A 24,814-nucleotide genomic window follows, 5' to 3' on the forward strand; every position below is an offset into this window, starting at 1 on the left:
TAGAAGCTTGCTTAAGTCCATATATGGATCGATTAAGTTTACATACCATGTGTTTCTGACCTGCAGCTATAAAACCTTGCGGTTGCTGCATATAGATATCTTCAGTAAGATCTCCATTCAGGAATGCGGTTTTGACATCCATTTGCCAATTTTCGTAGTCATGGTATTTGCTACATTTAGCATGATCCTAATTGATTTAAGCATGGCCACAGGCGAAAAGGTTTCCTCATAATCAATTCCCTCTTTCTGAGTGTACCCTTTTGCCACAAGACGAGCCTTGTAGGTCTCAACCTTACCATCGGTGCCCTTCTTCCTCTTATAGATCCATTTGCAACCAATTGCTTTTACCCCAGGGGGTGGATCTAACAGAGTCTAGACTCCATTGGCTTCCATTGAGTCCATCATATTTCTAATGGCATCTACCCACTTCAAGGAATCTATGTCCAAGATAGCTTCCGTATAAGTCACGGGATCCTCCTCACTGGTCGTGGCTTCCACCAAGTAACTTTCTTGGTCATAATCGTAACGAACTGGAGGCCTGGATGCCCGGAATGGGCTTTTAGGCCCATTAAGCTTTCAGACTCACTTCCTTTTAATGTTGGCTAGCCTTGGTTCTCTTTGTATGGCGTGGGACCCTAACATTGATATACACATCAGCCACATCGGTTCAGCCTAGTCTCTGTTACAAGGCCTGGCCGAATTCACTGCTGAATACAGTGAACCCTTGAGTCCAACACCATGGGCTCTTAATGGGCCCAACATTTACACTAAATGGTCCTTGAGTCTAGTCATCTTATGAAGGCCCAAGGACTGTGGGCAGATGCAAGATTAGCCCATCAGGTATAACCCTCAATGGTCTTACACTTAACCTCTCAGCCCTTAATGATCAAACACTGCCCGACAAGAGAGGACCTCTCCCTCGGCTGCAAGGTACAGTGCTGCACTCTCCACTCACATGGATCCCGGGAATTAAAACCTTTTGCAAACATTTTGAAACCATAATATATATACGTATATTTCTATATAAATATATTTTGCAAAAACAAATTTCAAACACATTTGAAATCTACTGTCGGTAGTTTAGGTTTCCATCAGAGAGAATGCATTTTCCTGTTCATTCTCTTTGTTTGACAAAGGGGCTGATCCTGTCACTATGATCACACACTCAGATGAGTTCTCGGACTATCCCAACATACCTAGGTTTTGAACCCCTCTAAGGATCTCACTGATTGGCACATCAAAGATAGCCCAATACGACACCTAGTGCATTATCATAATTGAGTCTAGGGGTCAGGTGTAACATTTTAGTTTTGCCCATCTGTCTCCAAGGTCCAGGACAATACTAGAATTTTGGTCCGGTTCAGGGTTTCAAGAAAACCGACACTGCATGTACCTCAGGTCTCACCCTGGCAGATGAGACAAGCCACCCCAATCAATTTGGTGGCACATCAGTGTCGGCCTTGGCAGGATAAATCTCCCCAGATCTATCCAACGGCTGTGAAGATTGTAAACTAACACGAGTCTCATATGTGTCCAGTTTAAGGGTATTACACAGAAACATACCACAATAACATGAGTCAAATATGTACTTTATTCATTTACAATAAATGTCATAATGTAGATTATGCTGATTGGAGCTAAGGGCATACACTACCCAACAGTTAACTTTCCCATAAGCTACTTCGCAACAAAAAGCCTTAATTTTTGGATGAATCGGTTGGCACCAAACTTCCTTAGTAGGAAAGGAAAGAGGGATAGGGGATTGGCAAAGAGCATTAAAAAAAGAGGCACAAGAAAAGAGGCCTTTAAAACTTGGACACCAAACCCTTCTGTCCTGTTTAGGAGGCTCTAAGCAAACTCTTTTAAGAAGCAACAACAACTTTGACAAACAAGTGACTTCTTCATCCCTCAATTTGAAACCAAAATCCCAATTATGACTCAGAGGCAAAATAGGTGCTAAAAAATTGAGATACTCTCATTTTTATACAAGGAGATGGAATACAAAGAAGGAAACAAGTCCTTTAGAAGCTGATACCCCAACCAAATGTCTTCCCAGAAACGAATTGAATTACTTGAACAAACATCATACTTGATAAACCTAAGGAAATGAGGAAGGATGCTATGGATTGCTTTCCAAGGTGCTGCCAAAGTAGCCCGATGTGATACACTAGCATCCCAACCACTCTTCAATCTCCCATGAATTACTACCCGCCATCTCATGCTACAAACTATCCCTCTCTAAAGGCCATCTCCATAACCACTTCCTTAATAGAGCCATATTCTTCTTTCTTATATTCCCAATTCCTAAACCACCCTCTTTCTTGCTTTACACACAATCTCCCATTTAACTAGGTGATATTTTTTAGACTTTCCCGACTCCCAAAGAAAATCCCTTATGATGTTTTTTTCTAATTTCTTCTATTCCCTTGCTAGAATCCTTAACACAGAGAGGAAGTAGATTGGTAGGTTAGCCAAAGTTGATCTTATTAGGGTGATCTTGCCTCCCAGCGAAATATAGTTCATCTTCCAACCTGCCAATCTCTTTCCACATCTTTTTATAATTGGGTTCCAGAATCTACTTTCCTTAGGGTTGGTGCCTAAAGGAAGACCTAAATATGTCAACGACCAAGGGGTGATAAGACACTCAAGCAACCAACTACCAAGTTTAAATGATCGTCCTCCATGTAACTCTTGCTACACAACTCTTACCCAAGTTTATTTTCAGATTTGAAATCCCTTCAAACTTCTTGATCAGTTCTTTTAATCTCCTCACCAATCCTAATTCCCTTCACAAAATATTATGATGTTTGCAAATTGGAGGTGAGTAATTGGAACACTGTTTTTGCCCACTCTCTAACCCCTAAACTCATCTTCCTTATCAGCTTTGGAGAGGAGTCTACTAAACACATCAGCCACTAAAAGAGGAAGGGTGAAAGAGGACCCCTTTGCCTTAGTCCTCTACAAGCTAGGAAGAAGTCTTTGACCACTCCATTAACAAGGATAGAGAAGTGACAAGACCGAATACAACCAAACACCCAATGACATCATCTCTCCCCAAACCCATGTTAATGCACCACCTCTAATAAGAATTTCCAGTCCATCAAATCATATGCCTTTTCTAGGTCCAATTTGCAAACAAAACTTTCCTTCCCAAATTTCTTCATTTCCTCTACACATTCATTGGCTATTAGGATTTGGTTGATTATTTGTCTCCCTTGAACAAAAGCTTCTTTTAACTGACTTATGAGAGAGGGCAGTACCACTTTAATCCTCAAAGACAAGACTTTAACAATTATTTTGTAGATACTTGTCACCAAACTAATGGGTCGGAAATCCTTGGGTTGGCTAGCATCAGTTTTTTTTCTTTTTTGTTGGAATTAGGGCCAGAAAAGCTGCATTAACTCTAGGGCTAACAATGTGTATTAGAGAATTCTTTGAAGACTTCAAATAATTCATCTTCCACCACTTCCCAACAATCCTAATAGTAAGCCATTATAAAACCATTTGGACCTGGTGCTTTAGATATGTCCATAGAAAAGACTGCCCCTTTATCTCTTTTTTCTCAAAATCCCTTTCTGGCCACCTTGCTGCCTCCTCTTCTAATAAAGGCCACTCTATCCCTTCTATGTTCAATCTTTCTCCCAATGGGCTTCTATAAAAGAATTTGAAATGGTTCACAAAGATCCTGACTATCTCATCTTGATTAGAGGTCACTTCTCCAATTACTTCCAGCCTAGCCACAAAATTCTTCGCCTTCTACCATTGGCCATCGCATGAAAAAAACTTTGTATTTCCATCCCCTTCCTTGATCCAGTTATGTCTTGGTTTTTGTCTCTAGCAGATTTCCTCCCTATTAATGATTTCTTCCAAATCTTTTTGTCAACATCTCTCTTAACTCCTTGTCTTCCACAGTAAGGTTTCTCTCCCTCTCCATTTCTTCCAATTCTTGAATTTTAAAAATTAGTGTCAATTTCCTTTCTTCTATCCTTCCAAAATGTTCCCTATTCCACTCCTTTATTTTAGATCTCAATCTTTGCAATTTTGTGTGGAATTTTATTCCCTCCCATCACCCCTCTTAGATCCTCATTCCACCATTCCTCCACTTTGCGAACAAATTTTGGGTGTGTCAGCCACATATTTTCAAATCTAAAGGGTGAAGGACCATGCAAGAAAGATTTTGAACCTAATCTAATGGGATGGTGGTCTGAGGTGACTCTAGGAAAAGCTCTAGATACCAGACCTTCCCAATGATCTTCCCATCCTCTGTTGAATACAAACCTATCCAGTTTTGAACACAATGAGTTTTCTTGAAAGTTGCAACAGAGGAATTTCCTTCAATTCACACAAGTCTATGAATTCATTAAATCTTCTCATGCTAGTAGTGATTGATTGCCGAGAATTAGAAGTTTCGTTGGAAAACCTTATGACATTGAAATCCCATCCCAAACACCATTCACCTTCCCACAAACCCCAAATTGCATACAATTCTTCCCACATTTCATTCCTCTCTCTATAATTGGAAGTAATGAGAAGTTTTGTGTTTGGGGGGAGATGGTGTAAGTGGATAATGGGGTGCATTAGGTCGTGTCATGGAACAGTGGTGGATTTCTTTCCAACTTTAAGAGGAATTAGGCGAGGAGACCCTTTCTCTCCCTTTCTCTTTCCTCTAATTACTGAAGTCCTTGGGAAAGTAATTTCTAGGGCAGATTCACAAGATCTAGTGAGGGGACAGAAAGTTGGGTGTGATGGGATCCCAATTACACATTTGCAATTTGTAGATGACACAATTTTGTTCTGTGAGGGAGGGAATAAAAGGTGGGTTAGGAATCTCAAGTTGTCAGTACAACTTTTTGAACAGATTGAAATCTAAAAGTGAATTTTGATAAAAGTTGTATTATGGGTGTTAATTTGGAAGAAAGGAACTGTTAGAATGTGCAAACATTTTGGAATGTGAGGTGTCTCAATGGCCATTGAAATACTTGGGTTTACCTTTAGAGGACAATCCGAAGAAGAGTAGTTTCTAGGGTCCTATCGTAGAAAGGTTTGCTAAAAGACTTGCCTCGTGGAAGAAAAGTTCTTTGTCATTATGGCCTTATTTTCAGGTCCTATCGGTGTGGGGGACTCTTTGAGGGCTGAAATTCTTGCTGTCATTGAAGGGGCCAAAAAAACTAAGGAGTTAAATATTTCTGAAGAAATAGTTGGTTAGCCACGACTGTGAGGTTCCATCCCACACTCAAGCTCTAGTGTGTGTGGTTTCATACCCAGACCTAGTTATTTCTAATTTATTTTATTAGTAGTTTCTAATTTCTTTTTAGTAGTTTCTAATTTATTTAGTTTCTAATTTCTGTTAAGTTGGGTTGGCTGGCTTTATTGTTTGTATTTTTTGTTTATTTCCTATCCTTGTAAGGATCCTAAAAGCTATAAATAAAGGAGTGTATGGGGCAGCAGAACATTCACCACTGATCATCTTCTTTCTTTTCTCCTCTCTTCACTCTTTTTCTCTCTCTCTTTCTTTCTTTTCTTCTCTTCAAACCTGTAGTACAGTAAACAGTTTTTCTTCTTTCAAGTTGGTATCAAAGCCTTAGATCTAGGGTTTCTCATGTGGATTTAATTCAGTCGACCATATGAGAATTGTTTTGGGCTGAAAGTTCAGAAAGATCCTTATTTCGGCTGATTCTTGGAGGTTGCAAGAAGGCTTTTGCAGCTGTCCTAAGATTGGAGAGAGCTTCTTGTAATCAGGAAGAATCAGGCAGGAATTGAGTGATCAAGATCGATTCTTGATCAAGATTGGAGGTGCCGATCAGTTTTTTTTCTTGGTTCTTTGATCAAGATTCAAGGTGCTGACAGTAATCGATTGATCAAGTTTGAAGACTAAAGGTAGCAATCAGTTTTCTGGGCATTTTCCTTCATAAAGTAAGTACCTTTTCTTGAGATTGATACTCAAAAGGACTTTGTTATTCATTCAGAGAGGTACGGTAGAAAATCTCAGGACTGATATCAATCCCAAGACAGTAGTTGACTGTTATCTAACTACAAAATCATTGTCCTAGGTTGGCTGTTATCAGCCTTGAAATACAGTTTTTTCTTGTCATAGTAGTTTAAAGCCTCTTCTTAACTTAGAATGGAGTACAAGAACCAAGTAGTTTGATGGATCAAACTACTTGGAATGGGCCCAATCAGCCGTGATGGTTATTGGGGGCAGAGGAAAATTGAACTTCTTGCTAGGGGATGTGAAGGAATCCTCCAAGGAGGACCCTACTTATGCTAGGTGGGTCCAAGAAAATTTTTTGGTAATGACATGGTTGTACAACTCTATGCAGCCACACATCAACCGAAACTACTTGTGGGCCAAAACAGCCAAGGAATTATGGGATATTATGAAGGAAACTTACTCTCAGCCTCTTAATGTTGCTAGGGCTTATGAGCTAAAATGTGAGGTTAAAAATCTGAGGCAAGGAGAGGTCTCTGTTTACTTTTCAACTTTAAAATCCTTGCGACATGAAATTGACCATTTTGAAACAATTGAGGGGGAGAGTCCGAAGGATGCACAAACATAAAGAAAGCAGGTTGAAACTAACAGAGTTTTTGAGTTCCTAGATGGTCTGAACTCTGAATATGACATTGTGAGACAACAATTGTTGACAAGAGATAGTGTGACTTTATCACAAGCCTATTCCCTAGTGCATAGTGAAGAAACTAGGAGAAAGGTTATGTTGCAGCAACAACCCTCCGAATCAGCCTTGGTAGCAGTTATACCTAAATTTGGGGGGGATAAGGAGAAGAAGAAAGCTAAGAAGGACTTAGTATATAAACACTGCAAGAAACCTAAACATACTAAGGACACCTGTTGGAAGTTGCACCCTCATCTAGTTCTAGCAAAGCTCAGAAATAAGAAAGGGAATGCTAATATGGTTGTCAACATTGATAGTACAACTTCATCAGGCACAAGAGGCACTCCTCTAGATACCCTAGCTGCAGTCTGAGTTGTTCTGACTCAGCTAGAAAATGAATTTAGTAATTCAGCTCAACAACCTATTTCAGCCCTTGCTCATAGAGGTACAAGAGCTACTACTTGTCATGCTTCTGTCCTAGGTAATACTAGACCTTCCTGGGTAATTGGTTCAGGTGCTTTAGATCATGTGACCAACATATCTACTCTATTTAGCACCTATTGTTTATCCTCTGGGAGAGACAAAGTTTCTATTGTTGAAGGCTCTCTTGTACCAATTTCTAGCAAGGGAGACATCAGATTATCAGATACCATCACCTTATCCTCAACTTTGCATGTTCCCATGCTTAGTGCTAACTTACTTTCAGTTAGTAGTATTACTAAAAATCAAAATTGTTCGGTAACTTTTTTCCCTGATCAGTGTATTTTTTCAGGATCTGGAAACGAAGAAGGTGATTGGGATTGGCCGTGAGATGAATGGAGCCTACCTGCTAGAACATTCATAGGGGGAGTAGAGTGAAGCAGAGAAATTGTTTGTTTCTCAGTCTTGTAGTAAGATTATGCTTTGACACAACTGCTTAGGTCATTTATCTTTTGGGTCTTTAAAGAGTTTTTCCAAACTTGTTTGAGTCAGTAGAAGTGTTTGGGTTAAAATGTGAAAGTTGTGAACTTGCAAAACATAGTAGATCAACTTATGCTTTAAGTAATAAAAGAAGCAACCTTCCTTTGAGATTGTGCATACCGATGTTTGGGGGCCCTACTATACTCTCACCATGGGGGGGTACAGATATTTCTTATTATATTTTGATGACTATACTCGTTTTTCATTCTATCTTATGTACTCTCAAGATGAGGTCCCCTCTCTGACCCAAGCTTTCCATCAGATGATCCTAATTCAATTTGAAACCAAGATCAAGATTCTTAGATCTGATAATGCCAAGGAATACTTTGCAAAACCCTTGGCATCCTATCTCCTTGATCATGGGATCATTCATCAGAGCACCTGTCCTCACACACCTCAGCAAAACGGGGTTGCTGAGAGAAAAAACAAGCATATTTTAGAGGACAAATCCTTGGACCTCATTGCTGCAAGTTTGATTCCAAAGCCACTAAGTGTATTTTCCTTGGGTATGCACAAAATCAAAAGGGATATTGTTGTTATAAGCTAGTTTCAGGGAAGCGCTTTGTGCCCATGGATGTCACCTTTTTTTTAGGATATGCCCTACTATCATAAGGCTTCTCCTCAGGGGGAGAATAGTGAGGAGGGGATTTCAGTTCCAGCTCCAAGAGTTCCTTTACTTGTCCTGGTTATTGAGGGGGGAGTTGCGAAGAAGGTTGTCAAAAATGCAGGGAGTTGAGGGTGTATCACAGAAAGTGGTGGAGGTAGGTTGATTATCGTACTCAACAGCAATCCAGGCCAGTTCCAACATCTTCTACAACTCCAGATCCAAACACTACTACTGCTCCCACTGTTACAGAGGTTCAGCCTTCACCGACAGATGACCTTGATCTTCCAATTGCTATTTGTAAAGGGAAGCACCGTTGCACCTCATTCATTGCCCATTGCATCTCCAAGTTCCTTTCCTATAATTGTCTCTCAGAATCCTATAGATCTTACTTGGCATCTATTTCTTCTATTCCTATACCTAGAAAAGTGCAAGAAGCTCTTTTGATACCTAAATGGAAGGAAGTAGTGCAAGTAAAGATGGATGCTCTTGTAAGAACAACACATGGGAATAGTTAACCAGCCTGAAGGGAAGAATGGATGTTGATGGGTGTTTACTGTGAAATATAATGCTGATGGTACTGTAGAGAGGTATAAGGCCAGATTGGTTGCAAAGGGATTCACATAAACATATGGCATAGACTATACAGAAACCTTTGCACCTGTTGCAAAAATGAACACTATCAGAGTTCTTTTATCCATTGCTGCAAACTTCTCATGGCCACTATTTCAGTTGGATGTTAAGAATGCCTTCCTCAACGGAGACTTGCAAGAGGAAGTATACATGGAGTTACCCCCTGGTTTTTATAGTACAAAAGCAGGAAAGAAAGTTTGCCTTTTGAAGAAGGCCTTGCATGGGCTGAAACAATCCCTAAGAGCTTGGTTTGATAGGTTTAGACTAGCTTTGGACAAATTCAGATACATACAGGCTTAGTTAGATCACACCCTCTTCTTTAAGAAGACAGGTCATTCCTTGACTCTACTTGCAGTCTATGTAGATAACATTGTGATAACAGGAAGTGACACTAGTGAAATTGAAACCCTTAAACAGTACCTTCACAAGGAATTTGAAGTGAAAGACCTAAGAAAGTTATACTAATTCTTAGGAATTGAGGTAGCTCGATCTAAGCATGGCATTTTTATCTCCCAAAGGAAGTATGTTCTGGACTTATTGGAAGAAACTGGCAAGTTAGGAGTGAAACCCGTTGATACTCCCATTGAGCCTAACCTTAAGATAATCGCAGAAAGTGGACAACTCCTTAAGGACAGGGCTATGTACCAAAGGCTGGTTGGGAAACTTCATTATCTTTGTCTAACCCGACTAGATATTTCTTATGCCGTCAGTATTGTCAGTCAATACATGCATTCTCCTAGGACCACCCATCTCCTTGTAGTAGAAAGGATCCTTGCCTACTTAAAGAGATGTCCAGGGAGAGGTATACTCTTCAAGAATAATGGTCATATGAAAATAGAAGTGTATACAGATGCGGATTGGGCTAGATGTGTTGACGATAGGAGGTCCACCTCTGGATATTGTGCATTTGTGGGGGGAAATCTTGTTTCCTGGAGAAGCAAGAAGCAAAATGTTGTTGTTCGCTCCAGTGCAGAAGCGAAATACAGATCCATAGCCAATGGTGTTGTAGAAGTGTTATGGCTGAGATCTTTGCTTAATGAGTTGGAGGTTGATTATGAGAAGCCTCTGATGCTGTATTGTGATAATCAAGCTGCAATTAATATTGCCCACAACCCAATACAGCATGACATGACTAAGCATATCGAAGTTGACAGACATTTTATTCGAGAGCGAGTCATATCTCAAGAAGTATGCCTTCCTTACATTGCCTCAGACATGCAGTTAGTTGATCTCTTCACCAAAGCAGTCTCGAAAGGCAAATTGGAGACAAATCTACGCAAGTTGGGCATGACAAATATCTACTCCCAACTTGAGGGGGAGTGAAGAAATAGTTGGTTAGCTACGAGTGTGGGGTTCCATACCCACACTCAGGCTCTAGTGTGTGTGGTTTCATACCTGATGTTGCACAATCCGGGCACTCCTAGCTGGCAGCTGACTGGCTCCTACCTGGCGACGGACGATACTTGAGAAGATGGTGAAGGATTCCTGGGGGGCTTGCCTGGTGGGAATACTCTGATGCTTAAGTTAGAACGTTGGAGAAAGCAATAAAGAGTGCAAAGAAGGCTAAGAGTGCAGGTCGCGCTAGATCACTGAGTGTTCGAGATTAGCTCAAGAGAGAGTTCAAATATATTCCAGGTGTTTAAGATGTAAGATATAAGATACTTTTCCCCTTCGACCATGGGGCTCTTAAATATGAGCATTCTTGTCAAATTGGGCGTAACCACCACTGGACCTCTGTCGCAGCCGTTATCTGCCAGGGCTGCGCAGGTGACCATTGTAGAGTGTACTACCCAATCGGATGAGTGACACGTTCCGGAAGGATAAATACGCCACCATCTGTCGAGAGACGTGGGTGCAGTCTGTCGGGCTGGCAGGGATTGTGCTGCCAGTCAGGAGACGTGGCGCAGTCTGACGGGTACGGTCTTGTCAGATAGAAGCTTCCTGAAAACGTCGCGCCGCTTAGCATCGAGTTGCCTTGGAGCGAGCTATCCCGTAGCGATCTGCCTTGTAGTGAGCTATTTTGTCGCGAGCTACCTTGTAGCGAGCTCCCAAGGGTACTTCGAGGTGATTCCTCTTGAGGCAGTTTTTCTGCCTAAGTATTGGAGCGAGCTGGGATAGACTTATCTTGGAGTATTCCCTTTCAGTACATCTGGGGTCCTTGAGCTCGCGCTGTAGCGAGCTCACCCTGTGGCGAGTTGTGACGTAGCGAGCTGCCCTGCGGGCTCGTTACTTAGTCGCAGTCAGGCCGTTGTGCTGAGATTTTACTTGTGCTGAGTCATGTCCACGTGTCACCGTCTCAAGGGATCGGGTTAAATTACCCTCCATCAATCCCCACACCTAGTTGTTTCTAATTTCTTTTATTAGTAGTTTCTAATTTCTTTTTAGTAGTTTTTAATTTCTGTTATTATAAGTTTCTAATTTCTGTTAAGTTGGGCTGGTTGGCCTTATTGTTCCTATTTTTTATTTATTTCCTATTCTTGTAAGGATCCTAAAATCTATAAATAAAGGAGTGTATGGGGCAGTAGAACATTTACCATTGAACCCCTTCTTTCTTTTCTCCTCTCTTCACTCTTTCTCTCTCTCTCTCTCTCTCTCTCTCTCTCTCTCTTTCTCATTTCTTCTCTTCAAACCTGTAATACAGTAAACAGTTCTTCTTCTTTCATGTACAAATTATTAATTGAAGGTGACTCAGAACTGGTTATCAGTAGTGTTTTAAAAGGCATGGGAGGCGTACGCCTAGAGGTGCGCCTCCAGGCAAGATGCCCCCAAAATGCCCTATAAGGCACATGCTAGAGGCGCTAACACCTCTGAGGTATGCACCTCAGGTGAAAGAGGCGTATGCCTCGTACGCTTTTTTCAAGAGGTGTACACCTCATGCACCTCACACTTAAGGAGGCTTGCGCCTCTTTGTGTTCGGGAGGCATATGCCTCTTACGTTCTGAACTACGCCTCGCGCCTCTAGGTAGTGGAATGCCTTGCATCATGCCTCTGCATTTTAAAACATTGGTTATCAATTGGCTTCAGAAAGAGGAGATGGGTTGGTGGGACTATACTAACAAGAAAAGGAAGTTCAAGTGCCTGACGCAAGGAATGGAAGTTATCTTGAAGTGGACAAAAAGAGATTCTAATTGCTGGGAAAAAACCATATATTGTGGGCTGTTTTGTAAGTGTGTACATTTGTTTGGGGAGAGTTAAGAGTGTTTACCTCTCCCCCTCTTTGTAACTTTTGTACCCTCTTTAATGAAATGCAGTTATTAATAAAAACATTATTTGTCATTAGGAGGTAGGATTACTTTAATAAGATCCACTATAGCTAATTTGCTCGTTTATTACATGTCCATATTTAAGATGCCAGAGAGTGTGGAAAGGAAATTGGAAAAGTTGATGAGGGATTTTTTGTGGGAGCTAGGGGAGGAGAAAAAGGACCATAGAGTTAGACGGGAAGTGGTTAGTGGCTTTAGAGATTACCTGTGGATAAAGATAAACTTTGGGCTGTGGTAGTGGTAAGCATTCATGGGCTTGTGGAAAATGGATGGGATGTTGGTTTACTAACTAGGGTACAAGAGCTTCCCCTTGGAAGTGAGTCCATCCATCCTACTTTTGTTATGTATGATCTGTGTTTTGGAAACCTTATAAAATTTTGAGAACATGTTTGGGTGGGGAACCTTTGAAAGGTAAATTTCCCTCCTTGTTGGCCCTTTCAAGGTATAAAGATGAGTTTGTCTCTACTTGTGTTTGAGAAGAGGTGTAAGGGACTCAAAATTAAATTGTGTTTTTGCTTTGCTTCATATCCTTGAAAGGATTTTCTTGAATCCCTCTAAAATTGACAGCTGCATTTGGACCCTCTCCATTGGTACCTTTTCCTATGCCTTGTTCTTCAAGGCGTTAATCCAATCCTTTGATAGTCTGGGCAAACTTTCCCTATAAAGGAGGTTTGGAGCAAGCATATCCCTCCATGGATTGGAGGTTTTTGTTAGGAAGTCTTCTTGGAAAGAATAAATACTTGTGATAAAGAAAAAGAGCTAATTGGTGTTTTTCCCCCCGCATTGGTGTATTCTTTGCAAGGCTAATGGAGAAACTTGGTTTCACTAGTTAATCTGTTGCCCCTTTATAACCTATATTTGGGAATGGTTTTTCTCGTTGTTTGGGTGTAGGTGGATTTTCCTGCCTAATGTCCAAAGCTTGTTTTCTTCTAATTTATTTGGTTGGCCAAAGAAAAGGGGGAAGAGTAATGTGCAAATGCTTAATGGCTGCTTTGAGCTGGACCATATGGGAAGGAAGGAATTCAAGAATTTTTCAGATAAGGAAAGAAGCAAGGAGGCAATCATAGAAACCATCATAATTAGAGTGGTTCAATTCAATGGGTGAAATCTTTGGAGCTCTTTGCTGATTTCTCAACAGGTGACTTTATGAAAAATTGGAAGGAAGTGGCTGGTTCAGACTCATAAGTATACTACAATCCCCTTATGGTCTCTACCAGCTATTGACTACATTAAGCTTAATTTGATGGGAGTAGTGCAGGTAACCCAGGCCCTTCTAGCATTGGAGATGTTCTTAGAAATGGTGAAGGCAGCAGAATTATTGGTTTGGTCTCAGGCACAATTGGTATAGGGGACTCTTTAAGGGCTGAGATAATGGCTGTTATGGGGGGAGTGCAAAAGGCAAAGGATATGAACTTAAGTAAGCTGATTATAGAAGCTAATTTAAAGCTGGTAGTGGAATGTCTGCAAAAGGAAGAAGCTGGACTTTGGAATCACAGTACTGAAAGAAAGAAATTCAAGTGGCTGACATGAAATATGGATGCGAGACTTAGTTAGGTTAAAAGAATTGTTAATGCCTTCGCTGATGTTTAGCAAAATAAGGGGTGGGGAGAAGTCAACTGTTTTGGGCTCAATTGTAATCTCCCAAGTGTTTTTAAGAAAGTTAAGAAAGTTTACATTTCCTCTTTAATGTATTCATTGTTCATACTGATTTAATTTTTAATGAAAATTTCTGTTATTGATAAAAAAAATGTTACCTCCTACTAAAAAAGGAGAGTCTAGTGCATGAGGCTCCTGCCAATGCGGGGTCCAGGGAGGGACAGATTTACAGAGCCTTAACCCTAGAGATACACAAAGAGGCTGTTTCCAAGATTTTAACCCTGGTCACCCAGGTCGAAATGGAGACCCCCAACTGTTGCACCTTGGCATACTCTCCTGATATAGCCTGGTTTTAAGATTAAATCTGTTGATTGAGTTTATAGAAGGAATGAAGAATCATGTTGTTTTGTGCATGCTTCCTTTGTTCTCTATCCTAGTGAATTAGAAATGCTATTACCATCAATTAATTTTATCTCTTTATATAGGTTGTTTGCTGTATCCATTTCAATACATTTGAAATTCACTCTGTTAATTTCAAATGGCTGTTGTATTCATAGGCCCTTTATGTTATGAACCCAAACAAGTTCAGGGCTTGTGAGTTTCTGATAAGGTTCCATGAGGAGCAGCGTGGTGATAAGATCATTGTTTTTGCTGATAATCTCTTTGCATTGACTGAGTATGCAATGAAGCTTCGGAAGCCCATGATCTATGGTGCTACCAGGTTGTCCTTAAACCAAATCAAGTTATTTGCCTTTCAGGTTTATTTAAATTTTTTATGCCATTTGTTTTACTAACTGGGAGTTTCTGTTCAGCCACAATGAAAGGACAAGAATTCTATATGCTTTCAAGCATAGTCCAGATGTAAATACTGTTTTTCTTTCAAAGGTACTAACCTCAAAACCTGGAAAAATTGTCCAGCATGATTTATTTAAGTGAAATCTGTTTAAGTTATTATTTATGAGAGCTTACATAAGTTTTCATAATTAGCATAGAAAAATGAAATGAAATTGGCTTGCCTTCATTGGTTTTATGTTGTACATGTTGATCGCTTACCAAATGATAATATACTGATGAAATTACTTGCTTTGAAAGCATTACTTGGATATGGTCATTGTTGGCATTTGGGCCTAGTAAAAAATATATAACTGTTTATAGAAGAACATGTAACTTTGTTTTTTCTAAAAGTTGAAATTGTGTTCTCATTGGGTGTGGCTTAATTGTTTGTTGAGGCTTTGATTGGTTTCTAAGGAATTCTTTCTACCACTCGTTATGCATCCTTTTCCCCAAGCGACCAAGAACTTAATTGGTATATTGCCAATCATCTAAACATCAAATATAGTAGAATATTTCCTTTATCTGTTTCTAGTAGCTGATATTTTTAACCTTCTTTTTTATAATCTTGTTTATTGTAGGTAGGTGACAACTCAATAGATATCCCTGAGGCAAATGTCATAATCCAGATCTCATCTCATGCTGGTTCACGGCGACAAGAAGCCCAAAGATTGGGTCGTATTCTTAGGGCAAAGGTTGGTTCTGGTATCCATTTTCTTTCCATAAAGTTCCATTATGTTAGTTTCTTCAATGTGCATCGGTGGGTCTGTTTCTGTTAGTGGAGCCAACTGTTCTAATCTGGAAAGGTGCTCAATGAAATTGTTGTATACTTGAAGCTGCTGTGTTTTCTCAAAACGATGACTTTTGAAGTATGTTGTAACCTATAAAATGTTTCATTCAGTGTGCAAATAATTTCTAAAACCCAAATCTCTATATGTGAAATCTGGAAATCCATGATGTTTGGATGTGGACACTTACACAGGGATATGATTCCATTTCCAAAGATCCTGGATGCAGGTATGAGGTATCCCGTTTAACATGCTTGTAAATCTTTAAATCATTTTTTACCACCACAGGGTTCATTGCTCTTCCCCTTGCTCTTTTAGAGCATTCAACTTGTACCAATTCATTCATCCTTGTTAGTGCAGTCATTTGCCATCTTTATACATGACCAAATTAATTTTCTATAACATACAGTGTTATATATTTTAATATTGTTAATGCTATGAAGTGTACCACAGAAATGTTCATGTAATATCAGGTATTCATCATGTGTGGCACTGATAAGCTAGGCTAGGCATGTATAGGTATCCAGTGTAATAGCTGGAAACAACTCTCTCTCTCTCTCTCTCTCTCTCTCTCTCTCTCTATCTCTCTCTCTCTCTCTCTCTCTCATTTATGGGAGAGGAGGGTGTGACTTCAATTTCATCTAAGGAGCAGGTAGGGGGTGTTCACGGTCTGGTTTGGAGAATATCACAGACCAAACTAGTAAATTACAGTTTTGGAAATTCTCCGACCAAACCAAACCGTTTTGGCACAGTAACCAAACCAAACCGTTTTATTACGGCTTGGGGACTTTGGACCCTTTTATGATTTACTTGGACCGGTATAGAAAATATTAAAATAATATCCTATGTAAAAGGAAAACTAAATAAATGTATACTGGTCAATCCATGACATCTTAACCATTATAGAATTAGTGTGGATCTATATTATTAAATGTAAAACAAATAATATATGAAAACCATTATAGAATTCATTAATTAATAGATCATATTTTTTTCTTCATGTTTAATTTGACCCAAACAAGTGTGTAAATCTGTTAATAAACAAATAACATATGAAATTATTAACATTTGAACAAAAAACAATGGGGCATATTTTATATATAAATCTGTTAATAAATAGATTTACAACAAAAAAAATTTATCAGTTTATTGTTGACAATTTAAATATATACAATGTATAAACCAAAAAAACTTAAGAACAATGTAAAATAATCAATTAAATAAATGTAGTAAAAAATCAGAACATGAATAAAAGCATTCTCATGTAAAACATATAATTGAGCATTCTACAGCTAAAAAAATGCATATATAAACATATAATTAACAAATAAATAAATCCTATTTTTTTGTCCAAAAATTCTGAAAATGGTTGAGATTTTACCTGTCTTCCAAGTCCAAATTCGAGTTCTTGTTCCTGTATTTTCAGTTCCTCTGTCTTTACAGTTGAACACAGATCAGAGATAGAGAGAAAGGGTTAGGCTTTTCTTTTTCAAAGAATAAAAGAGAGGAAATGAAAAGATGATAGTGAGAGAAAGATTGCAGCCAGCCAAAATAGAGCAGCCGACGGCGAATCGGTGACAATGGTGGGGACTGGTACGGATATGGTTCAGTTGAGAAAAGTTCAGAGGAAGAGGGTTACCTGGGTTAGGGCTTTTTGTTAGAGTTGGGAGAGATAATGGAAAGATGATAGAGAGTAAAGGAGAGAGAGAGAGTGGACAGTGATGGAGGGTTGTGTACAGAGGATTTCAGTTGAGAATGAAAATGAAAAAGAAAAGTGAGAAAGGGGCTAGGGCATCAAAGAGAAGAGAGAAATAATTCGATTATTAATTAAAAGTTAAAGTTAAAACTTAAAATTAAAAATAGGTCTTTAGTCATTAATATTATTTTTTTATAAAATAAATACTTTTATTACATATTTATATATTTAAATATGTATTATATATAATATATTATATTAATATGGTATACGGTTTGGTTTGGTTTATAAAATATAATAAACCAAACTGAAACTGTAAACCGTATTTTTCAAAACTTTGAAACCAAACCAAACGACAAAATTTCGGTTTGGTTCGGTTCAGTTTTATGGTTTGAACCGTACAATGAACACCCCCCTAGGAGCAGGCACCAAGAGGATGAATGAGTAATGGCTTTCCTTTGATACCAAAAATAATCCGAGGACTCTTCTTGTTAGTCTCAAAACTATTATATGAATCTATTTCTTGTATTATTTTGAGGCAATAATATTATATGAATCTGTTTCTTGGATTTTTTTTTTTTTTTGGATAATGGTTGTTTTAAATTATGGTATTTGACTTCTGACATCTATCACTGTTCTGACAGGGTCGGCTTCAGGATAGATTGGCGGGTGGTAAAGAAGAATATAATGCTTTTTTCTATTCTCTAGTGTCTACAGATACACAGGTAAGTTTAAATATCATCTTACTAGCACTTGATAGGTTGTAGAGCTAAAAAGAACTTTACAGTTTAAAATATATATTTTTAATTATGCTTGTAATTTTTTTGCAGGAGATGTACTACTCTACTAAGAGGCAACAATTTTTGATTGACCAGGGTTACAGCTTCAAGGTACAAAATTCTAGGATATAGTTATTGCGTGGAACTTAGAAATGGAATGCTACAAATATGATTTTGCAAGCTTAGGACTAACTAGCAGTTCCTTTTTCAAATATGCTTTTAACAATGGCTATTCTGAGATTTTTTTACTATTGGAATTTTAAGTTTTTGCCAAGTATAGAGTACTTGGCGATCCTTTACAAAATTAGCAAAATCAGGTCTTCTGTTGGCCAACCGACATCCCTATAGTCAAATGGACAATGGGCATTGACTGATACTATTCAGCTTAACAGCTATGTAATGAAATGACTGAGAAGACATCCCTTTCTACCTCAGTATGTCTTACTGTAGTCAGACTGATGAATTGGTCAGTGAAGTTATATGGTCTATACTTATAACCAGACAAGAACTCAAAAGAGAGAAAATTGCCCAAGCAATTAATTGATTAAAAAATGACCAAACAACTTACCCTTGGTGATGAGAAAGGATTATCTGAATGCAATAGCTATTCAGCAGGCTGTGGAACCAATGGTAGTGCTCCATGCCAATAATAAAATACATGGGACCCACAACCATTCAACTTCTCACTGTGGGCCCCATGTGTTTTATCAATGGTGTGGGGTGCTATTATTGGTTCCACAGCTCGCTGAATAGCCATTGCTTCAGCTAATCCGAATTTGGTGAGAAAACTGGTAAATCAAATGAGGACCAGAGCTTTGTCAAGTGAAAGTAAAATATGATGGTTGGGCAGTAGTTTTAGACCTTCCGCTGCAACTAAAAGAGAACTTGTAAGCTTTTCATCACCCATCCTTGTTTGAAAAGAAATTTTTCTTTAATTAGTGTGAGTGTTTTGCCTTCTTACTTTTCTTTGGAATCTCTCTAACAAGCCAAAGGCTTGCCTATTCTTCTGTAGTGATTCCAAAACCATACATGTAGTTCTCTCTCTTTCTCTGCTCCTTATCTTAGCATATTTGTTAGTGGTAGAAATGAACCTTTGGTACTTGTACCACATAAGGTTGGTGTTTGTAATCTTTGCACTGAAGCTGAGCACAATCAAATGGACCCATGTCGCACATGTTCCTGTGCAGGAACTGTGGTAGCTTTATCATTCATTGACATTCCATATAAAGTGGAATTGAAGATTGAATCTTCATAGCAATGACATAGTGGGGATCATGCTTGAATTGCTACAGCCAACGCAATGTGTGTGTGTGTGTTGTATAATTTTTATTCTTCAAAGAGCTCAGGGTTTGTTTGATCAAATTCATCATATGTTGTTGCTATCAGCAGAAATATTTTGTTTTTGCTGACATGGTAATTGCTTTTGTTTTAGCAAACAAAACCATTCACATTGGTGAACAGCCCCTATGATTTCAGGGTTCATTTGGTTTGCAGACAGGACTGGAATCGGATTCCGATTGTAGCTGTTTGGCTCATTTGTAGTTGGAATGATAATCAACTGAAAATTTTAAATTTTGTATTAGGCTATATATTATTTTGTTATTACTTCAATAAAATTTTATGAATATATAACTATTATTTTATTAGTACTTTGTTATTATTATTTTATTAATATTTAATAACGAATATCTTCGTATTGATCATTAATATATTAATATATTTTAATTTTTCTATTAGTTTATTAATATTCTATTATTTTTTGTTTATTATTTTAAAATTAATTTAATAATATTTAATAATTAATGTGTTAGTATTTTATTATTACATGAATTATATTATATTAATATTTTATGATGGTACTATTATCTTATTAATATTTTATTTATTAATATATTCTGGTTTTATTATTATGATATTATTACTTTCATAATATTTTATTATTTAATTATGGATGTTCATGAATTGTTTATTAATATTGCATTATTATTTTTTATTATTACTTGAAGTATGTTGTATCTATTTTTATTTATACTTTATTATTATTATTATATTAAACAATTAATATCCTTGTTTGTTATTATTATTAATATTTTATTATTTAATTAATATTGGGTTTTTTTTTTCATGAGTTCTTTACTTCTTGACAGACTCTAGAATGGCCATTCCCCCAAGAATGGGAATTGGAATCCCATTTCTGCCAAACAAACAGTTGGAATCATCATGGACCATTCTGCTTCTGATTCCAGGCACCTATTCCAAGAAACCAAATGGTCCCTAAATTTGTTTAGACTTAACCTAAATATTTCTTTAGCCTTCTCACCAGAAACAGAAAAAGAAGATTCTCATGTTTAATGTGTTTTTGATTTGACCTCACCAGTTACCACATTTTCCAGTCTTTGGTTGATAATCAAATAAGAGAAGATGTGTCCCCTTTAATTTTGACTTTTGTGAGCCAACTTAGAACTGTTTCTTCTTGATACTTTTCAAGATCTTACATTTCTTTTTTCCCAATACACATGAGCTTCTAAGACAACATGATTCCTCCATAAGGATAAATCACATACAATTTTCTAATGAACATTTTTCAATTATGATTTCTTGGCTGACTTCCTTAAAGTTGTATCTTAAAATCAAGCTTCTTTATTTCTCACATCAAAATCACGCACCTGTCCAACCAAAAGCATCAACTTAATCTAGAAAGGTTATCTAGCCATCACAGTTTTCAAGGTACGGCACCATGGCAAAGCCAGGCGATAGGGGAGTGCCTTGTCACTTAGTCACCTAGGTGGGTGCCTAGGCATTGCCTAGGTGATGAGTTTTTTAAAATAAAGAACTATAAATCCTAGGGTAGTCCCTCAGGTTTCATAGTAATAAGCAATTATCTTTCACTAATAATTACCATCATCCTCAAGAAATAAGTATAAACCCCATATCAAAAGATAGAAAATCAACATATTTATGAGAAGAAAATAAGAAAGGAAAGAAAACATACAAACCATAAGAGTTGAGCCCTTGTTTTGGTCCTAGGAAGAAGAAGTCCTATTGATTGTTTTTGTGTGTCAATTGGATAAAATCTTCAAGTTATTTCTTACTTATCAATTCAAGTTTTGTAGTCAAGGTGGAGGTGAAGTTAGGATAGTTCATATTTTCTATTTGAAATCTTTGGTGGTTGCTTTAGGTACATGGGGCTTGGGAAAATCGTCTTTTTGGTTACTTGTTTGAGTGGGATCTATATGATGCTTTCTATTTGTTTTTAGAATCCTATATCTTCTGGAGACATTTTTTATTGAGTTTTAAAAGAAGTTTCCCGTGGTTCATGTTCTTCCCTATTACATTGCTCCTTCGAATTGTCCCTTACAGTCTATTCCTATAATTTATAACACAATGCTTTGAATCTGATCCAGACATCAAATCTGACAACCGTCTGGATCAACAATTCAGTGGTCCAACTGGGCAGTTCTCTAATTATGATCAGTCAAAACCATTAAGAACTTTAGGTTTCAAGTTCGCTTGTTTGACTATTCAGGTCAATGACAGTTTTAGAACACTTTGTCTAAAATGTAAATTATCCATATGCAACATGTGGGTGTTATGAAAAGCAACTACTTTTCAAATTTGCAGTTAATTGTTTTAGTTTGGATTGAGATTTCAACATAGCTTTTCTATCTTTAATCCTATTGATTCTTCCTGATAGGATAGGGTTATATTGACTAACTGAAACTTTTGATAGATCATTACAAGCTTGCCACCTCCTGATTCAGGAGATATGTTGAGCTTTCACCGTTTGGATGAGCAATTGGCACTTCTTGGGAAGGTTTACCTCTTGCCATATTGTTTACCCCAGGATGATTTGTTTGTTGAATCAGCAGTCATTGAAATGTTTGTATGGCAGGTGTTGAGTGCTGGTGATGATGTTGTTGGTTTAGAGCAATTAGAAGAAGATGCAGATGATATTGCCCTTCAGAAAGCCCGTCGTTCCGTTGGATCAATGAGTGCAATGTCTGGAGCTAGTGGGATGGTTTACATGGAATATAAGTATGTTTATTCCATTAATCTTTTCTTGTATGAATGTGCTTACTTTATTTCTACCTAAGGAAAAAAAATTGCTTTTCATTCCCCTTCTCGTATGCTTAGGCTTCAATTGTTTATCCATAAAATGGATCTACAGGGAAAAAATATTTTATTTTCCAGCCAATTACTAATTAAGTTTTATGTGACTGGCAAGGAAAACAATGTTTTCATGTATCTTCTACCCCTCAATGGACTTCATGTATCATCTTTTAAAGCATTAATAGAAGGTTTTTTCTGAGTAAAAAAAATGTTTCCATGTAAAAGGAGCATGTAAAATAACTAGTCTTATCTAAAGCAGGTAGAGCAAGCATCCTTCAATTTTGTGCCTTTCATTTCCTTACGTAACTCTTTTAATCTTATTCTGCAGCACTGGACGGAGCAAGCATCCTGGGCAGGGCCAGATTAAGAGTAAGCCCAAGGATCCTTCCAAGAGACATTTCTTGTTTAAGAAGCGCTTTGGTTGAAACATCTCCACTGCTTATCTGGTTCTTGGTTGCGTATCTTCATCTGTGGTTTAGTACAACCGATTCCGCTACACATTCCTCATATGCTATCTACAAAGATTTCTGCCATCAATTGGATTTTTGAGTAGAGGAATATGGGTTAAGCGTCTGAGTGACATTCAACATCCAGGTGCTGCTAAGTTTTTGTACTGTGCCTTTTTTGAACTTCAAAAATGCAGGTTCAAAACCTTGTAAATTAATGAAGTGGTTAGAGTTGGAAACATGCACGGGATTAAAGAAATGGCATGATAATATAGAAAAGTTACTTCTGATACTGGGAGAAGGGGTATAGTCGAAGCAGCCAAGATTGTGAATGTGAACGCCAATGGTCTGAAACAGAAACGAGTAGAAACACTGCTAAAACGAGCTTTTTAATTCGTTGATGACACTTAGATAGGAATTGCATGTAAGAGCGAATTTCAATCTGTTTAGTATCCTTTCTGGTAATAATACCTGAGAAAGGCAATGAAATGAAATGTAATGATAGAAGTGCAGGCTATTTTATTGAACGGTCTTACTAGTGCTACTGCTCCTGGTTGAATCGTTTTTGTCTAATCTGAAAGGTTTTGTAGATGGTGTTTGTCAAATCTGTTTCCCTGTTTCAAACATAAGCACCCCTCTTTATAGGTTAATAGGGGTGAGCTTGGTTTGGTTCCAAGGTAGAAGGGTTGTTTTTGGGTTTTTGTAACCAGAATCTACCTTGTCAAGATTGGTTCAAGGGTTAATTTTGACCTTAGGGATTTTAGGATCCAGCTGTGGAACATTTTCTTTTTTTACCCCCTTCCCCCTCAAGAAAAAAAAAATCTCCGAAAACTTAAAATTGGAATAATAATTTAAATTTTGTACGCATTATTTTTTGCATTACTCATTGTATACATCAAATATTAAATTTAAGAAAAAATGACCAAATCACTTAAGTGGCTCAATGGTCAAGTGAGACCATAATATTTGTAATGATGAGTGCTTGGTTCAAATTTTTACATCCTCAGTATTTTTGGATTTATTTCAATACAAATTCAGTTCCAAGGCTGGTCTCATCTTGGTCAATTAAGGCTGATTATTCAGGTCAGTTTGGTAAGCCTTAGGCCCTGGAATTGGCCTGGGCGAGGTTGAATTCAAGAATTTGGAACTAGACCTATCTGGTAATAGATTGGTAGAGGTCAGTTTCATTTGGTTCCGGATAGAATCTATCCATTTGCTCACTTCCACAAGCTAATAATGTTATTATGGACGTTTAGGTGGCATTTTGTAAAGTTGAATTCTGATGTCTTGAAAGCAATGAAGATCTTAGCCGTTAGCCCCTGTTTGGGAGTGCTTATTTGATAAATAAGTGCTTAAAAATAAATTCTTATTATAACAAGTGTTCTGAGTGTTGGGTGAAAAAGCATTTATTTTGAATAGGGGTAAACACTTATTTGTGGGCATCTTGAATAAGTTATTTTTAGCAATAAGCACTTATTCGGGCTTATTTCACTGGCCACGCTTGATTTTGGGCATGCGACTTTTATGGAAAAAATATTAATAAGCGTTTGATTTTGTAAAGGTGAATTATGATGTCTTGAGAAAGCAATGGAGATCTTAGCCCCTATTTGGGAGTGCTTATTGATAAATAAGTGTTTAAGAACAAGTTGTTATTATAATAAGTGTTATGAGTGTTTGGTGCATAAGCATTTATTTCAAATGGGGGTAAGCACTTATTTGTGGGCATCTTTGAATAAGTGCTTATTTTTAGGAATAAGCATGTATTTGGGCTTATTTCCTGGATACACTTTGATTTTGGGCATGCGACAAATTCCCACACTTAAGGCTCAGTTTGGAAAGAGTAATATGTACAGATGTAAAAGGTCCATTGATTTCTTTCACCCTTTCTCCTTCTCTTCCTTTATTCTTTACCTTCTCTCCTCCCCTCTCTCACTCTCCTGCGTTCCTGTAAGTTGAGGATAAATGGTTTAAAACCATTTTTCATTGCATAACTACTATCATCTTGGGAGACGTCTATTGTTGTCGATGCTGCATGCAAATATCAGGGAGAGTCTTCTCTCTTCTTTTTGTCGTTGATGCTTTGCCACCATTATGCATTGTCTTCTTCGATGAATGATCCTCTGTTAGTCTAAACATGGAGGAACTCTGAAGGACAACTTTAGTTTTTCACAGAGGTACAAACCTGCACTCTCTTGCTTTCTCCTTTGCATTCCTCTGTTCTTTTTTCATTTTGTTCCTCTATTTTGAGTAAAAAGTATATTAGATGTTAACAACCTGTAGACTTGTAGTTCGTACAGGTTTAGGTTTTTCTTCTTTCCAGGTTGTGTGCTTCTTTCTGAAACGTGAAACTAATAATGCCATCTGAAAGACATAGTTTGTTGTTTGCATAACGACTCATTGTGACCGAATGAATCCATCTGAAAGACAGTTTGAAGAAGGAAATGCATTTAAAATGTTATGTCAGATTCCATCAGCTCCTATGTTTAACGTTGACTTG

At 37.7% G+C, this 24,814-nt stretch overlaps 1 protein-coding gene across 1 annotated transcript in view; it reads left to right on the plus strand.

Annotated features, from left to right (window-relative positions):
- Positions 1-22,892, plus strand: part of LOC104610652 (general transcription and DNA repair factor IIH helicase/translocase subunit XPB1) — a 35,837-nt gene extending 12,945 nt beyond the window's left edge. The window contains exons 13-20 of the mRNA XM_010277385.3: positions 14,225-14,388; positions 14,480-14,552; positions 15,080-15,193; positions 17,627-17,707; positions 17,813-17,872; positions 21,492-21,575; positions 21,654-21,796; positions 22,200-22,892. Coding sequence (XP_010275687.1) covers positions 14,225-14,388; positions 14,480-14,552; positions 15,080-15,193; positions 17,627-17,707; positions 17,813-17,872; positions 21,492-21,575; positions 21,654-21,796; positions 22,200-22,296 — 816 coding nt within the window. The 3' untranslated portion in view covers positions 22,297-22,892. The remainder of the gene's footprint in view (positions 1-14,224; positions 14,389-14,479; positions 14,553-15,079; positions 15,194-17,626; positions 17,708-17,812; positions 17,873-21,491; positions 21,576-21,653; positions 21,797-22,199) is intronic.
- The last annotated feature ends 1,922 nt before the right edge of the window (positions 22,893-24,814 follow it).

The sequence above is a fragment of the Nelumbo nucifera genome, chromosome 6 (assembly GCF_055504915.1).
Source record: "Nelumbo nucifera cultivar China Antique chromosome 6, China Antique-T2T, whole genome shotgun sequence".
In the NCBI taxonomy this organism is placed as follows: domain Eukaryota; kingdom Viridiplantae; phylum Streptophyta; class Magnoliopsida; order Proteales; family Nelumbonaceae; genus Nelumbo; species Nelumbo nucifera.